The sequence below is a fragment of the Gracilinanus agilis genome, chromosome 6 (genome assembly GCF_016433145.1).
Source record: "Gracilinanus agilis isolate LMUSP501 chromosome 6, AgileGrace, whole genome shotgun sequence".
NCBI lineage: Eukaryota > Metazoa > Chordata > Mammalia > Didelphimorphia > Didelphidae > Gracilinanus > Gracilinanus agilis.
Genome location: NC_058135.1, coordinates 161,763,593 through 161,776,669, shown reverse-complemented (window position 1 = coordinate 161,776,669; position 13,077 = coordinate 161,763,593). Strand labels below are relative to the sequence as shown.

The 13,077-nt window shown below is 36.5% G+C and overlaps 1 protein-coding gene across 1 annotated transcript in view; it reads right to left on the bottom strand.

Moving 5' to 3' along the window:
- The window catches only part of PPAT (phosphoribosyl pyrophosphate amidotransferase), a 49,428-nt gene extending 36,374 nt beyond the window's left edge, over positions 1-13,054 (bottom strand). The window contains exon 1 of the mRNA XM_044680099.1: positions 12,927-13,054. Within this exon, the coding sequence (XP_044536034.1) occupies positions 12,927-13,054 (128 nt within the window). The remainder of the gene's footprint in view (positions 1-12,926) is intronic.
- Between the last annotated feature and the right edge of the window lie 23 nt (positions 13,055-13,077).

The following is a 13,077-nucleotide window of genomic DNA, read 5'->3' as shown; positions in this document are numbered from 1 at the left end:
CCCTTGGCCTCAGTTTCCTCACCTAAAAAAATGGAGATAAGAGCACCTGCCTCACAATTAAATGGAATAATATATATGAAGCCTTTAGCAAGTCTTTAAGTCCTATTTAAATAGTAGCTGTTGGTTTTTTTCCCCTCCATTCTTCCTTAAGTATTTGTGTCTAACTAATTTGAGTCACTATCCTAAATCATCTCTGCTTCACCACTTTCTTCAAACCAGAGTATCTATCATAGAATTCTAAAAATCCTAACATTGAAAAGTTTCTTTTTGACCAATGAAATGGAGTTTTGTGTGGCCAGACTGTACGTTTCATAAAGTCAGTCAAGTGATATACCTAACATCAAGAATAGCAATTAGAACAACCAAGATTTAAAAACTCAGGTCTTTAGATTTAAAATAAATCACTAATGAACCATCCTCCCCAGTGTGTTTCTGCACATTTTCATGCCTATCAGAGTAGAGAGTACATTAGCTGACTTAAGAACTTTTTAACAATGAGAGCTATCCAACAATGAAACAAGATGCCTAGCAGTATTAGGAGACTTTCTTATGCATCAAACAACCAGAAAAGTTTAAGACAGGACCAATCTTTTAGGTTCTAGTCTCAGCTTTGCCACTAACTCCATGATCACAGATACTAAAAATATTTTTCTACACCTCATCTGCAGAAAGGATTTGAAAAGAAAATTTCTAATTCTAACATCAGGACTCACTCTGTGATATCAGAAGTGTTACTAAATAATCAAATTTGGTCGCAGGTGAATCTATATGACTATGATAATTATAAAATTCTCCTATCTACACATTTCTGTTACAAGCTGAACTCCTTGGAATAAATGTCTTTCTGACAAAGAACTATTTTAATGAAAGATTCCCAGGCCTCAGAAAGGAATCCACTCATGATGTAGTAATTAAAAAGTACTTCTACTCTCCGTGGAAAGTTCATCGTAATAGAACTTTATAAAAATTACAAAGTTTATTTTGAAATAGGTTCTTATCAGTTAATGTATTCCAAAATACTGGGTTCATGGTTGAGTCATAATTTTAACCAATTTAAACTGCTTTATAAATACCACTGAAACTAATTTGACCATGATTTAATCAAATCACATCAAAACAAAAATGTAGGTGCCTACAGTGCATAACATAATACACTATTTAGGACTATCAGGAATCATATAAGACGTGTGTGTGTGCATATATATATATATAATTTGAGATGCATTTCTGTCTTTTTAAACGTGTTTTCAATCATTTATATTTCTTTGATTTACAGATAATCACATCCCTTTGGAAGATGCTCATAATCACTTAAAGATCATTACAGTTAGTGATGCTGAGGCTGGAAAACACTGGTGTGACAATGAAGTCAGAGCACTAATACATATATGGTCAGATGAAAAAATAAGGCAAATGCTTGAAGGGGCAACAAGAAACAAAGAAATATTCAAGGAAATTGCTAGAAGATTACTGCAGTTTGGAATAGATAGAGACTGGAAGCAATGCCGTACAAAATATAAAAATTTAAAATATGAGTATCGAGTGCTACAAAAGAAAACTAATCACCTTGGGAGTAACCCTAGAAGGAAAATGAGGTTTTATGAAGAAATTGATTGCATCCTAAGAAAACAGAATCTTGGAACACACAGCTGGAAAAATAACTCTAGTCTTATATCAGGTACTAAAATTTTGGTGACTGACCTCTCTCTTGGTTTTTTGTGTAACTACAATTTGGTTTTTAATCTTAAGTAAGGAATAAATCAGACACAATTGTTATTTCATGTTCAAAAGATTTAATAATTAGTTCTTAATTTTAATTCATCTGAATCTATTTCAACTTCATTCCTTAACCCTTCTCCTAGAGTTGTTTGAAAATCACATCATTTCTTTTCCCTAACCCTTCTTTATTTCTAGTGGAAATATAAGAAATTAAATGACAAAACATAAACAGGAAATGACAGGCTCTTGGTCCATAAAGTAAATTACTGTACAGTACAAACTGTACAATAAGCTAGCAGGGTCTACTTCAAATACACTAACAGCAGAAACAAAATTTCAACCACCAGAAAGTGGAGGGGAAATGAAGGCTAACTAGTAGCAAACAAATTTTGGTTAATATTTCCATGGTTTCACAATAGTATTAACTGAGTTTCTAATAGTATCTAATGTCCTCAATGACTTGTCTTACTTCATTTAAACAATTTACTCTAACAGTTTGTAACCCTTTCTTCTTTAGGGTCCTACTTTTCTTCCTATACCCTTTTTTGTGTCTATTAAGCATCTTCCCCCCTCATTTCTTATCCCACTCATTGCAGAATGCTACCATATATATCAATTTTGTGTTCATAGTACCCATGTGCACACATACATCAAGTGTGAAAATATTTTGCAACCCCTAAGCTCTCTGTAAGGATCACCCCCTCAAAAACCACTTTATGCTGATTTACATGTTAGAGAGAGTCACTCTACAAGCATTAGCTGAGTCTTCATTTGCAGTCATTTAAAAGTAAGCTTGTAGATAAAGTATTCTGGATAGTCTGTCATAAAGCACTTATTTCTCTTCCTTTGCCCCACCCTGCTTTTCTTTTTAAAGAATCAGGTGAAGATCATGTCATGACTGCAAGATCTATGAACAAGAGAAAAGCATATGAAAATGGTAAGAGCTTTAGAAAGACTATTTTACATGTTTTAAATTCAAATATATCAATTTCCATGTTTTTGTTAAAACTAAGATGTTTGAAAAATGAGACAATATACTATTTCCAAACTTAGCATAAAGCAATTGGCACTGCTAAGAAATATTCATTAAGAACAAGAGTAATGTCTGTAATAAGTACATTCTGAGACTCAGAAGACAAATAATTTTCCATAAAAATCATACTATCCAACATAAACAGCCCTTGTACTACTTGAACAACACAGCAATAAACAAGGGTTCTGAACTTTTCTTGCTCACCTAAGAAGTTACATATTTCAATGGAAGGTTCATAGGTTTGAAACTTCACTAAATTAATAGTAGCAACTCACACAGGGCTTTGTCACTGCTCAGCAAGTAAATACCCATAGATAGTGCTGGGATTCATTTTATTTTATAGATCAAGGGCCTAAAGTTGAAAGTTGAAATGGCTTGTCAAAGGCCAAACTACCATTAAACAGAATTACTACAGGCCAGAAACGTTCAAATCCATAGGAACCAAACTGGAATTAAAAAAGAATGATATTAGGATGATATAAAATCAGAGATCTGAAAAAAAATTACAGGTTAAACAGTTTAAAGTCTACTAGGTTTACTAATTTTATAAAACTGGGACCATAAAGGATTTCATGCTCAAAATAGCATATCAGGTTTATATACATTCTACTCTTATAACACTTCTTCCTTAGGGAAAGGAGAGAGATCTACAGATTTAGAAAGCAGAGACCTCAGTCTGCCTGAATATAACAGACAATAGTTGCATTACAACAAATGGGGATCGGATATCCAAAAATGTAAATAGGATATGGGAATAGTTATTTGTGACACGTCTTTTCCCCTGAAATTAGGAACTTATATAAAATACATCTAAGCCACTGTGGTACCCTCTATCTCAGCTGTTCTGGAATATAGATAGCCAAACTAAGAATAATTTAACTTAAAATTATTTAAGTTTGCTATACTTGTGGGGCTTGGGGAGGGGGGGGGGGGGGTTGAGTGGCAACTATGTGGCTTAGTGGATAGAGAGCCAGGCCTGGAGACAGGAGAGCCTGAGTTCAAATCTGGCCACAGATGCTGTCTAGCTTTGTGACCCTGGGCAAATCTCTTAACCCCCATTGCCTAGTCTTTACTGTTCTTCTGCCTTCGAACTTATTTTCAGCATCAATTCTAAGGTAAGGGTTTTAAAAAATAAATAATAAAGAAATTATTTTAATGCTATCAAGAAGATATATAGAATGGCTCAGCTTCACAAAACATCAAAGAGAAAAAACAAACATGCAAAAAGCATGACATGAGCCCCAGTTAAACCAAATCATTACAAAAATATACATAAATTCAACCAGAAGGAAAAGAAAACAGATGAAAATAGAATATTTTAGTATTTCTATAACTATCTGTTTTCTTCATTGAAGACAATGAAATCACCACATTTTGAATCTAATACTTGATGTGCCATATAGGAATTGGAAAGAGCCCATAATAAATAACTCTGGGCAAGAAAAATTGCACACCAATAAACTGTACTGGAAGTGACACAATTTTGAATAGTATTAAGAAAAATATTTTCAAGGTATCTGAAAGAGCATAAAGATACTAAATGACTGGGATACCAATTTGGGGCTGATTGGGGAGGGGTGTCAGAAATCATAGAGCAGTGGTGGAAAACCTTTTAGAGACTGAATGCTGAAACTGCAGCCCAATGAGGGCAGGTCATGTGACAAATGTCCTCAGGCCTGCGTGGAAAGGGGGCAGCTCCCTCCTGCATGATCCCACATAAGTGCCATAGGTTCAACAACACAGTCATAGAATATTATCCTTAATGTAGCACAGAAAGTGCTGAACAATTCTACTATTGGGTAGTAGAGAACTAGAAACCAAGAGGGTGCCCATGATTTGGAGAATTACTGAACAAATTATGCATACTCTTATGCAGTGAGAAATGACAAACAGGATGGTTTCAGAAAATCTGGTTAGAATTTTATTAATTAATCCATAGTTAAGTTAGCAGAATCAGAATAACTTAAATAACATTGTAAATAAATATAACTTTGAAATGTTGACTATTTGTATACCATTAGTACTCCCACAAAAAGAGATCAGGAAGTTAAATTTTTCACCAATTACATTTCCAATCAGACAACTTAAAGGCAGAAAGAATGTAATTCCCATTTTTTTATTGTAATAGATTTTATGCTAAATAACAAAATGTATCCTTAAACATGTCTAGAAAGTGGTTTCTGAAAATGTTACAATCATGCAATTCCTTGAAAGTTACATCCAAAGAAGTAATTTTGTTTGATTATCAGAGGTTCAGGGGATAGAGAGCCAGAACTAGAGATGAAAGATTCCAGGTTCAATGAACTAAGACACTTCCTAACTGTATGACCCTAGGCAAGTAATTTAGCCCTCATTATCTAGTCCTTTTCATTCTTCCACCAGGGGCCCAATTCACAAAAGATAAGGGGTTTGGGGACATCTGGGTGGCTCAGTGGATTGCCTTGGAGCCAATACACAGTATTGATTACAAGAGGGAAGGTAAGGGTTAAAAACAAAAAAAGATAAGGATTAAAAAAAAAAAACACCTAATAGTATCAATACTTCAGGGATCTAATTTTGTCATTGTGGGTAATAATCCTCCACTGTCAGAGATCACATTCTCTCTATAATTTGATGGATGATCTTCGAGAGTTGCTGTGGCCAAAAACTGTCAGTGTTTCTCCCCCACTCCCCCTGCAATTAAGCCCACAGAAGGTAAGACAGGTTGCCCTAAGACATCTACTCTGCCATTCATCTGTCCTGTAATTGAAGCTTTTTCAGCTTGGTGTGATGTGCTGGAGTTTGCAGCCTGCTGGGGGCAATAGAACCACCTCCACTCAATAAGTAGATTAAGAGGAGAACATTAACCAAAGAGCAATATAAAAAAAGGCATGAAATGACCACATGGGGGGCAAATCCAAGAGGGTACTCCCTACAGAAGACAAGAAGATTATATTCCTGTCTATAGATAACATGGTGTAGTATTTTGAACTTCAGAATATTGTAAGAGACTTATTTTTTTAAAAAGATACAAGCACACGCAAAATTTTTCTAACAATACGAAGGGGAAAAACAAAATGGAAAATAGAAATAATTTATGGCATGCAGTTGGATGACCAAATCACTGAGCATTTAATCAATCCATCAGTATGTATAACTTAGTTATTCAGTGTAGATAGACAATAAAGCTGAGCCCAAAAGCAAATGGGAGAGTGAAAGTAGGTAGGCTTGAATTTTGACAACTGTTCTAAGCTAAAACCCCTAAATTTTCTAAACACAGGCAAAAAGTTCTTTAATGCCTGTAGTCTTCTGGCAATACTATGTGGCTATGAAACATGGAACATTCCAATGTTCAAAGAATGAAAATTCTAAGTGACTTAAATGGGCAATGGAAGTATAAGTAGGCTTTAATACATTACCAATAATGACTTGCATACAAGAAATGAAACAAAGGATATTATTCAAAAAATGTACTATTAGAAAAAGAAGATAAGCCAGTTCTGTAGCAAGTTTTGTAACTAAGGGATGTTAAAAGAACTATAGGATCTGTGTGTGAAACATTGGGTAAGTCCTTTGTGGATATTTATGGACAAAAGGCATCTGGAATATGAAATATATGTATTATTGAAAAAGATACCAAAACTGATGACAAGTACCAATACTGAGTGTGGGACAGATGAAAAACAACTGAACAATGGCAACAAAAACTAAAATGTTTTTCTTCAATTTCACCAAAAATACAATGAGTTTAAGTGAGGTTTACTTCTAAGTTATTTCTTTATATAATGGGCTATATATATCATAATATAGTTGGAAGAATGTAATTCTTTAATGAAGTAGCAGAATCATAACCCATAATATAGAATTACTCAAAAATCATTCCAAAAGGCACATTTAATAAAACATATCCATAACTCACTCTCTTCCCTTAAATCTAGTTCTAGACTCAACTGCCTGGAGTCAAACTGGAAGGCAAAGGGTAGGGAACCTTGAAAGATCCACCCAGGGGATAACTATCCCCAAAGAGACAAATCTCCTTGAAGCCAGAGGTAATAGATGAATATTTCTTTGAAGTATCATGAGCAAAAAGCACCAATGACAGTCTGATGGGTGCTACCACTCCAAGGGCTCTTGAGCCTTTCTGCCTGTTGGCAGCAGGTGGTCAGCAGTTGTTGCTGGGATGATGAGAAAGGATAAGGAGGGCCCCTCTTCCACGAGGATTTCTCCCCTCCATAATAAGTAGCTCAAACGGGACTAGGCAGAAGCACAAACCTCCTCTGGTCTCTGTACTACCTTTCCTGCACTGTTCAATATAAATATCAAGTCACTGAAGGCCTGGGTAGAAATTAAAATAAGCATATTTTAATAAGTTAAAAGAGTCAGAAATGGCAAGCTTAAAAAATTTTAGAGTTAATAAAATTTTGAAGTATAACAAACAGCATTAAAATAGGTAGCCTCTAGAACCATAAAAAAAAAAAGTTCAAGATCACATTTTTAAGGCAAATAAATATTAAAAATTTGCCCTTATACTTGCAGACTATGATAGATTTAGATGAAGCACCTGATTAATCTTAAAGAGCTACATATAAATGTCAGGACTTGGGCTTTTTTGTCCAAACCATGGTTTAGGGAATCCCAGGTAAGTAAGCTGCAGATCAATAGCTGTACTACAACTTATAAGCCTTATACCAGGGGTAGGCAACCTTTTTGGCCATGAGAGCCATAAACGCCACATTTTTTAAAATGTAATTTTATGAGAGCCGTACAGTGCTCACAGTGCCACTCCTGTAATGGTGCGCACTCCTGTAACAGCGCCTGAAAAAAATTGACTTTATGGCTCCTGCAGAAAGAGCCATGATCTGGCCCTCAAAAGAGCCAGATATGGCTCCAGAGCCATACGTTGCCAACCCCTGCCTTATATTGTTAGTAGGTCACTGATAAGTTGAGTAACTTGTCTAGAGTCACATAGCTGGTATATGATACATATAGGATTTGAACTACAACTACTATTGCTCTTCCTCCTCTGGATCTATTATGAGATACTCATCTCAAATGGCTCTGGTTGTTATTAAAATATAGGGCCCTCCAAAACAAAACTTTCTCAGATCTACCCTATCTTGCTTCCTAATACAATGACCACAGGTTAAGGCATAAATATTTATGGGTATCATTCTACGAACACTTATCAGGCCTAGATTCAAATCAGAACTCTCACACTTAGTAGCTATGTAAGCTTTGGAAAGCCAGGTCTCTTCCCTAGTCTTCACCTAGAAAATTGGGAAATTGGACTAGATTAGTTGTGTTGGACTCAAATAAATTCATTTATTGACTCAGAAAATAACAAATTAATATTATCTATGTTGTATGGCATTCTTACTTATTTGTTAAATATTTCCCAATTACATTTCAGTCTGATTCAGGAGCACTGAGTTTTGCAGGCTTCAAGTGGCCAAAAATTTGACACTTCTAGATGAGATGATCTCTAAGGATCCTTCCAATTCTAATATTTTATGAATCTAGATCTCAAACTGTCCTCTTGGTAAATATACTATGTTCTGCTTCTAGAACTGGTCCTTCTCCCTCTAAAAAGGAGTGCTTCTGACACCACTGTGCACCAGAGAATAACAGAACAAAAAAATCCTACAGATAATCTCTGTAGACGGGAACCAAAGCAAGTCAGCCTACCACAGTCTGCCAAACAGGTAAGCTTTCTAATTTCATCATGTGAAAGACTATTTTTGTGCACAATTAATTCATCAGACTACCAAATTTTTGTTAGCCTATTGTCCATTATTTAATCAGACATTAGGGAGATTCATAGCCTGAAGAATATTGAGATCTTATAACTGCATTGAAAGGTATAATTTCTAGAATGAACTAAGTTACCTTCTTCAAGCATATCGAACCCTATCTGTAATACTATGTTTAGTTCTGGACACCTTATTGATAGGATATTGACATTGGAGCATCTCCAGATAAGAGTGATCAGGACAGTAGAGAGGACTAGAAACCATGGCATTTAAAGATCTATTGAAGGAACTGGAGATGTTGAGAGAAAACTTACATTGTATGTTGCAACTGTCTTCCTAGTTTAAGATTTAACATGGAGAAGGACTAGGTGGTTCATTTGGTCACAGAGGACAGAATTATGAGTGATAAGTAAAAATGTACAGGCAAATTTAGGTGTGGATTAAAGGAAGCATTCCAAACACTTAGAATGATTTGCAAGGGAAAGGGATTTCTCTATGTAGGTTTCTCCTCCTCATAGAGATGCTAAGGAGGAGGTTCCTGCAGAGGTAGATGGACTTTAAGTTCTTTCCAATTGAGATTCTTTAATAGTGAATTGCATAATTTAAAAATTGCTGCTTAAAGATTGTTGGGGAGAGGGTAGCTCAGGCCTAACATACAGAGTTGCTTATGGTACTTAAATACCTGTGCAATTGTTTCCAAGCTATAGTTCCCTATCCTGAGGAGCCAGGATAGTTGCAAACAGCTAAGCACTGTTCTATGTCCTAAGCAACAGAATTCTCTCTTACCCAAGGAGAGGAGATTCTAAATTTCAGTAAGTAATAAACCAAATAACTTACTTAGCTGCAGAATTTAAAACATTCTTAAATGAAATAAATCTGTGAAATTTGATATTCCTCACATAGAATGAATCAGAAAACATTCAGTAAGTACCTATATGCCAAGCTTTGTACCAGGTGCTGTGGAGACACAAAGACAAAACTCAAAACAGCTCCTGCCCTGAAAAAGAGGCTTAAATTCTATCAGGAGAGATTACATAAATAATGTACCCACATAAATAAACACAAAATAAATGCAAGGTAATTTGAGGGAAGAGGTGCTAACAGGGTCTTCAGCAAAGTCTTCATGGAGGAGGTGGCATTCCTAAATGACCAAAACCATTAAGCCTCTATAAAACGAGGCAGCATTTTATATCTTGAAATATTTGTTCTATGGTATGTTTGGCAAAAATCTTGAAGAGGAAGAAAATCCGTTTTGTTCACAAATCTCTTTGCATACCAATATATAAAGTGATGTCCTATACCACTATCTAAAAATAAAACTGTCACATAAAAGGAAACAACTTGTTATATTATAAAATGTTAGTCTAACACTTCCTTTGACAAGAAGCCAAACTACCCAACAAATCTGCCAGTGGACAGAATGTCTGCTAAAAATAAGGGCCAATAAATGACCCTACCGTGGATTAAGTAACCACGAGCAAACTCCATTTGCTTTTATATGAAGTTTTTCTATTACTACTAGATATTCTGGAGCTCTCCCTAAATAGTGAGCTTAGCTGCCCAAAATAAGAGATACAAGACAGAACCAAGCATATCACTAATGAAAGCTTTGATAAATCTGTCCTTCAGTTCCTATATTTTAGGAAGGAAATAGGAAGTCAAACCTTTAAATTTTTTACCACAGATAAACGAATAGTCTTGTCAGAAACCTAATAGCTCTTGTTTAACTACAGGAAGATATAATGTCTCTTCTAGCCCTTGCTCACATGTATGGATGGGCCTCACTGGTAAAGTGAGTGGAGTGCTAAGAAAGGTCTGGCTTACTGAATCTAGTGCCTTATTAGAACTAAGGGAGTTAAATCTCTAGTCCAATCAGAATCAGTTCTCCAAAAGAGAGAACACCACTCCTCTTAATACCCTTGCTAGGTCAGGTTAACATCTTGTTTATAGTAGATCATAACCTTAACAGGTTTAGAAAGTTAATGGTTCCCTATTTTCACTGGGGAATTCATAAAGAAGCAATTTATTTCCATTAATTCATTTGTTCACCTCAGAAATGGCTAGCCTTTGAAAATTGTTAACTTCTGACACAACAGTCTCTGCTAACAATAACATTTGGTCTAAGTCTGATAAATAGTTTCCAACTTTTAAAATCCAGTTTAATCTTGTACTAGACTAGCATATAATGGAATCGCATTTTTTATTTCCTGTTGGTGTTGTAGCTAATCCTCCATTAGGCAAGGAGTTCTTTTCAATATAAAAACCAACAGCTAAATCTAAGGCTTATTAATAAGTTGAATTGGCAAACCACTTCTGAGCAATTTATCAGAATCATTCTTAAATGAGGTTTTAGGAACTCCATAGGCACATTTATAAATCCAGTAATGAAGTAGAGGAAGAAAGAGTTATAGGAAAGGAGCTATGCAACCAATTTAACCTTTGTTTACCCATTTATAGAACACCAGGTTCAAAAGCAAAGCTTTTATTGTCTTTTCATGAAGCATTCTTGTTAACTGCCCAAAGTATTGAGTGTCCCTAAAGTGCTCTTATAAATCAAACATAAGCAGTAGTCATGGGAACACTCTCCTAAAATGAATACTGGAGAAATCCATTTTGCTCAACATTGCCAATTAATACAAGAAAGTAAAGAAAAAAATAAAGCATATAATTGAATCCCTTCCCTTCCCATATGACCATTTTTGACGGAAAGAGAGGGATTTTATCCAATTTTAGCCACAAAGCTAAAATTTACCAGCAAAATCAGAAATTCAAGGTCAATTCTTGGTCCGGTAATCAGAATGCAAAACTCGGGATAAGGATCCTAAATATCTGGTTTTTCCAGTAGGTGGCGAGCCTGGTGGCCGATAGTATTATTCTAACTTAGAAAACTTACTGTACTATCACAGGACAGAAGGTCAAGTGAGCTGTCTTCTGATTACCACTAAACTAAAAGATAGTTGACCTCGGGTAGAGTCAATTCAAAGATTTAAAGACAGCATTAATTCATTGTCTAACTATGTAAACTAAACTATGTATCTAAACTATGTAGGTGCCTTTCTGAAGGGTGGATCAGTTCACTCAGCAACAAGAAACAGAAAAACTCGACCTTTTCCAAGTACCCCTAGTCCCCAAAACTGTTGGCAGACAAGGGCAAAGACAGAAATGAAAGACTACTCTGTTTTAAATTCACTTGTACATGTAATATCAAGGTTCTTTCTTTTCAAGTAAGCTATTAATGCCATGTTGCCTGAAATTTTGAAATGGCTTTTAATGGTAATCAATGCCTCATTCCTTCTAACTTAAAAGTAAAATCTGCGTTAACAATTTTTAATATTTAGGATAAATCGGGTAGCAAGACATGTACAAATAACATATAGCAAAGCACTTGGTTCAACACAAAAGTCTGTGGCCATTTCACACACAAGAAAAACTGAGGCTCTGCCTCTAAGACACTTGTGCAAAGATTAAATCCAAGTTTCACTACAAGAAGAGTTAAATTAAGCATTTATTAAGCTCCTGTTATGTGCCAGGCTACATAACTAAAGTAAACTAAGCTGAAGCTACAAAGATTCAAAAATACCCGTAGTTTAATGGGGGGACACACCATGCAAACAAGCGAAGGTAAACATGAGATCAATTAGAGAAAATCGAGAGGAAAAGCACTAGCACTAATAGCTTCTCATAGAAGGTAGAATTTTAGCTGGGACTTCAAAGAAGCCAGGAGATGAGAAACTTTCCACCATACCATGGTCTTTTCTCAATTGTTTTCAACCATAATTTCCTCCTATAATTTAATAAAAATTTACCAAGATAGTAGACAGATTATAAACTAATTTTTCACAGTTAATTCTAAGCATCTCATCAACAGCTAACATTTAAACCCAAGCACTTGATCTCAAATTGATCGCTCTTCTAATAAGCTAGTCTTGTTTGTTAAAGTGCTTGGTTTGTCATCACATTTCTTTTCAAATCTCCAATTCCCAAATCCCATAACAACTGTTCCCCTGAATGTTGGTGTCCAAAGCTTCCGCCGGCTAGAGCCCCAGTGCGCACACTTCAGGGTGCCAAGGGACCAGGGGTGCTTCCAAATCCCACGGGGCAGGATCACGAGAACAGCTCCAATGGATTAAGGAGAGTAACCGATGCCCTAGAATCATGGGGAGGGACAGGTGCAAGCTCGGACCCCCAAAAGGTGCAAAGGAATCTGCAGCCTCGGTAACCTCCCCCACCCCGACTTGCGGAGCCCGCCGAAGATATCCCGCGCAGGGCGGGGGCTCCCCCTCAACCCAGCCTGGGGCTGGGGTACTCGAGCACGTGGTGGCCCACGTTGCCCGTTTTGGGGCGTGGGGGAGGGAAGATTTCAGCCATAGCACCCCAACCCCGGCCTCCAGCCCCGTAAATGCTTCCCTAGCCCAAGATGGGCCACCATCCCCGTGTGTGCTTACCGGTGTTGAAGCCCCACGAGTCCCAGGGTGATCACATGGGGCACATCCAGCTGCGTGGGCCACTCTCCTGAGGAGATACAGCCAAACACGCCGCACTCCTCCCGGATGCCGCTCTCCTCTAGCTCCATGTCGTCGCCAAAAAGCACGTGGA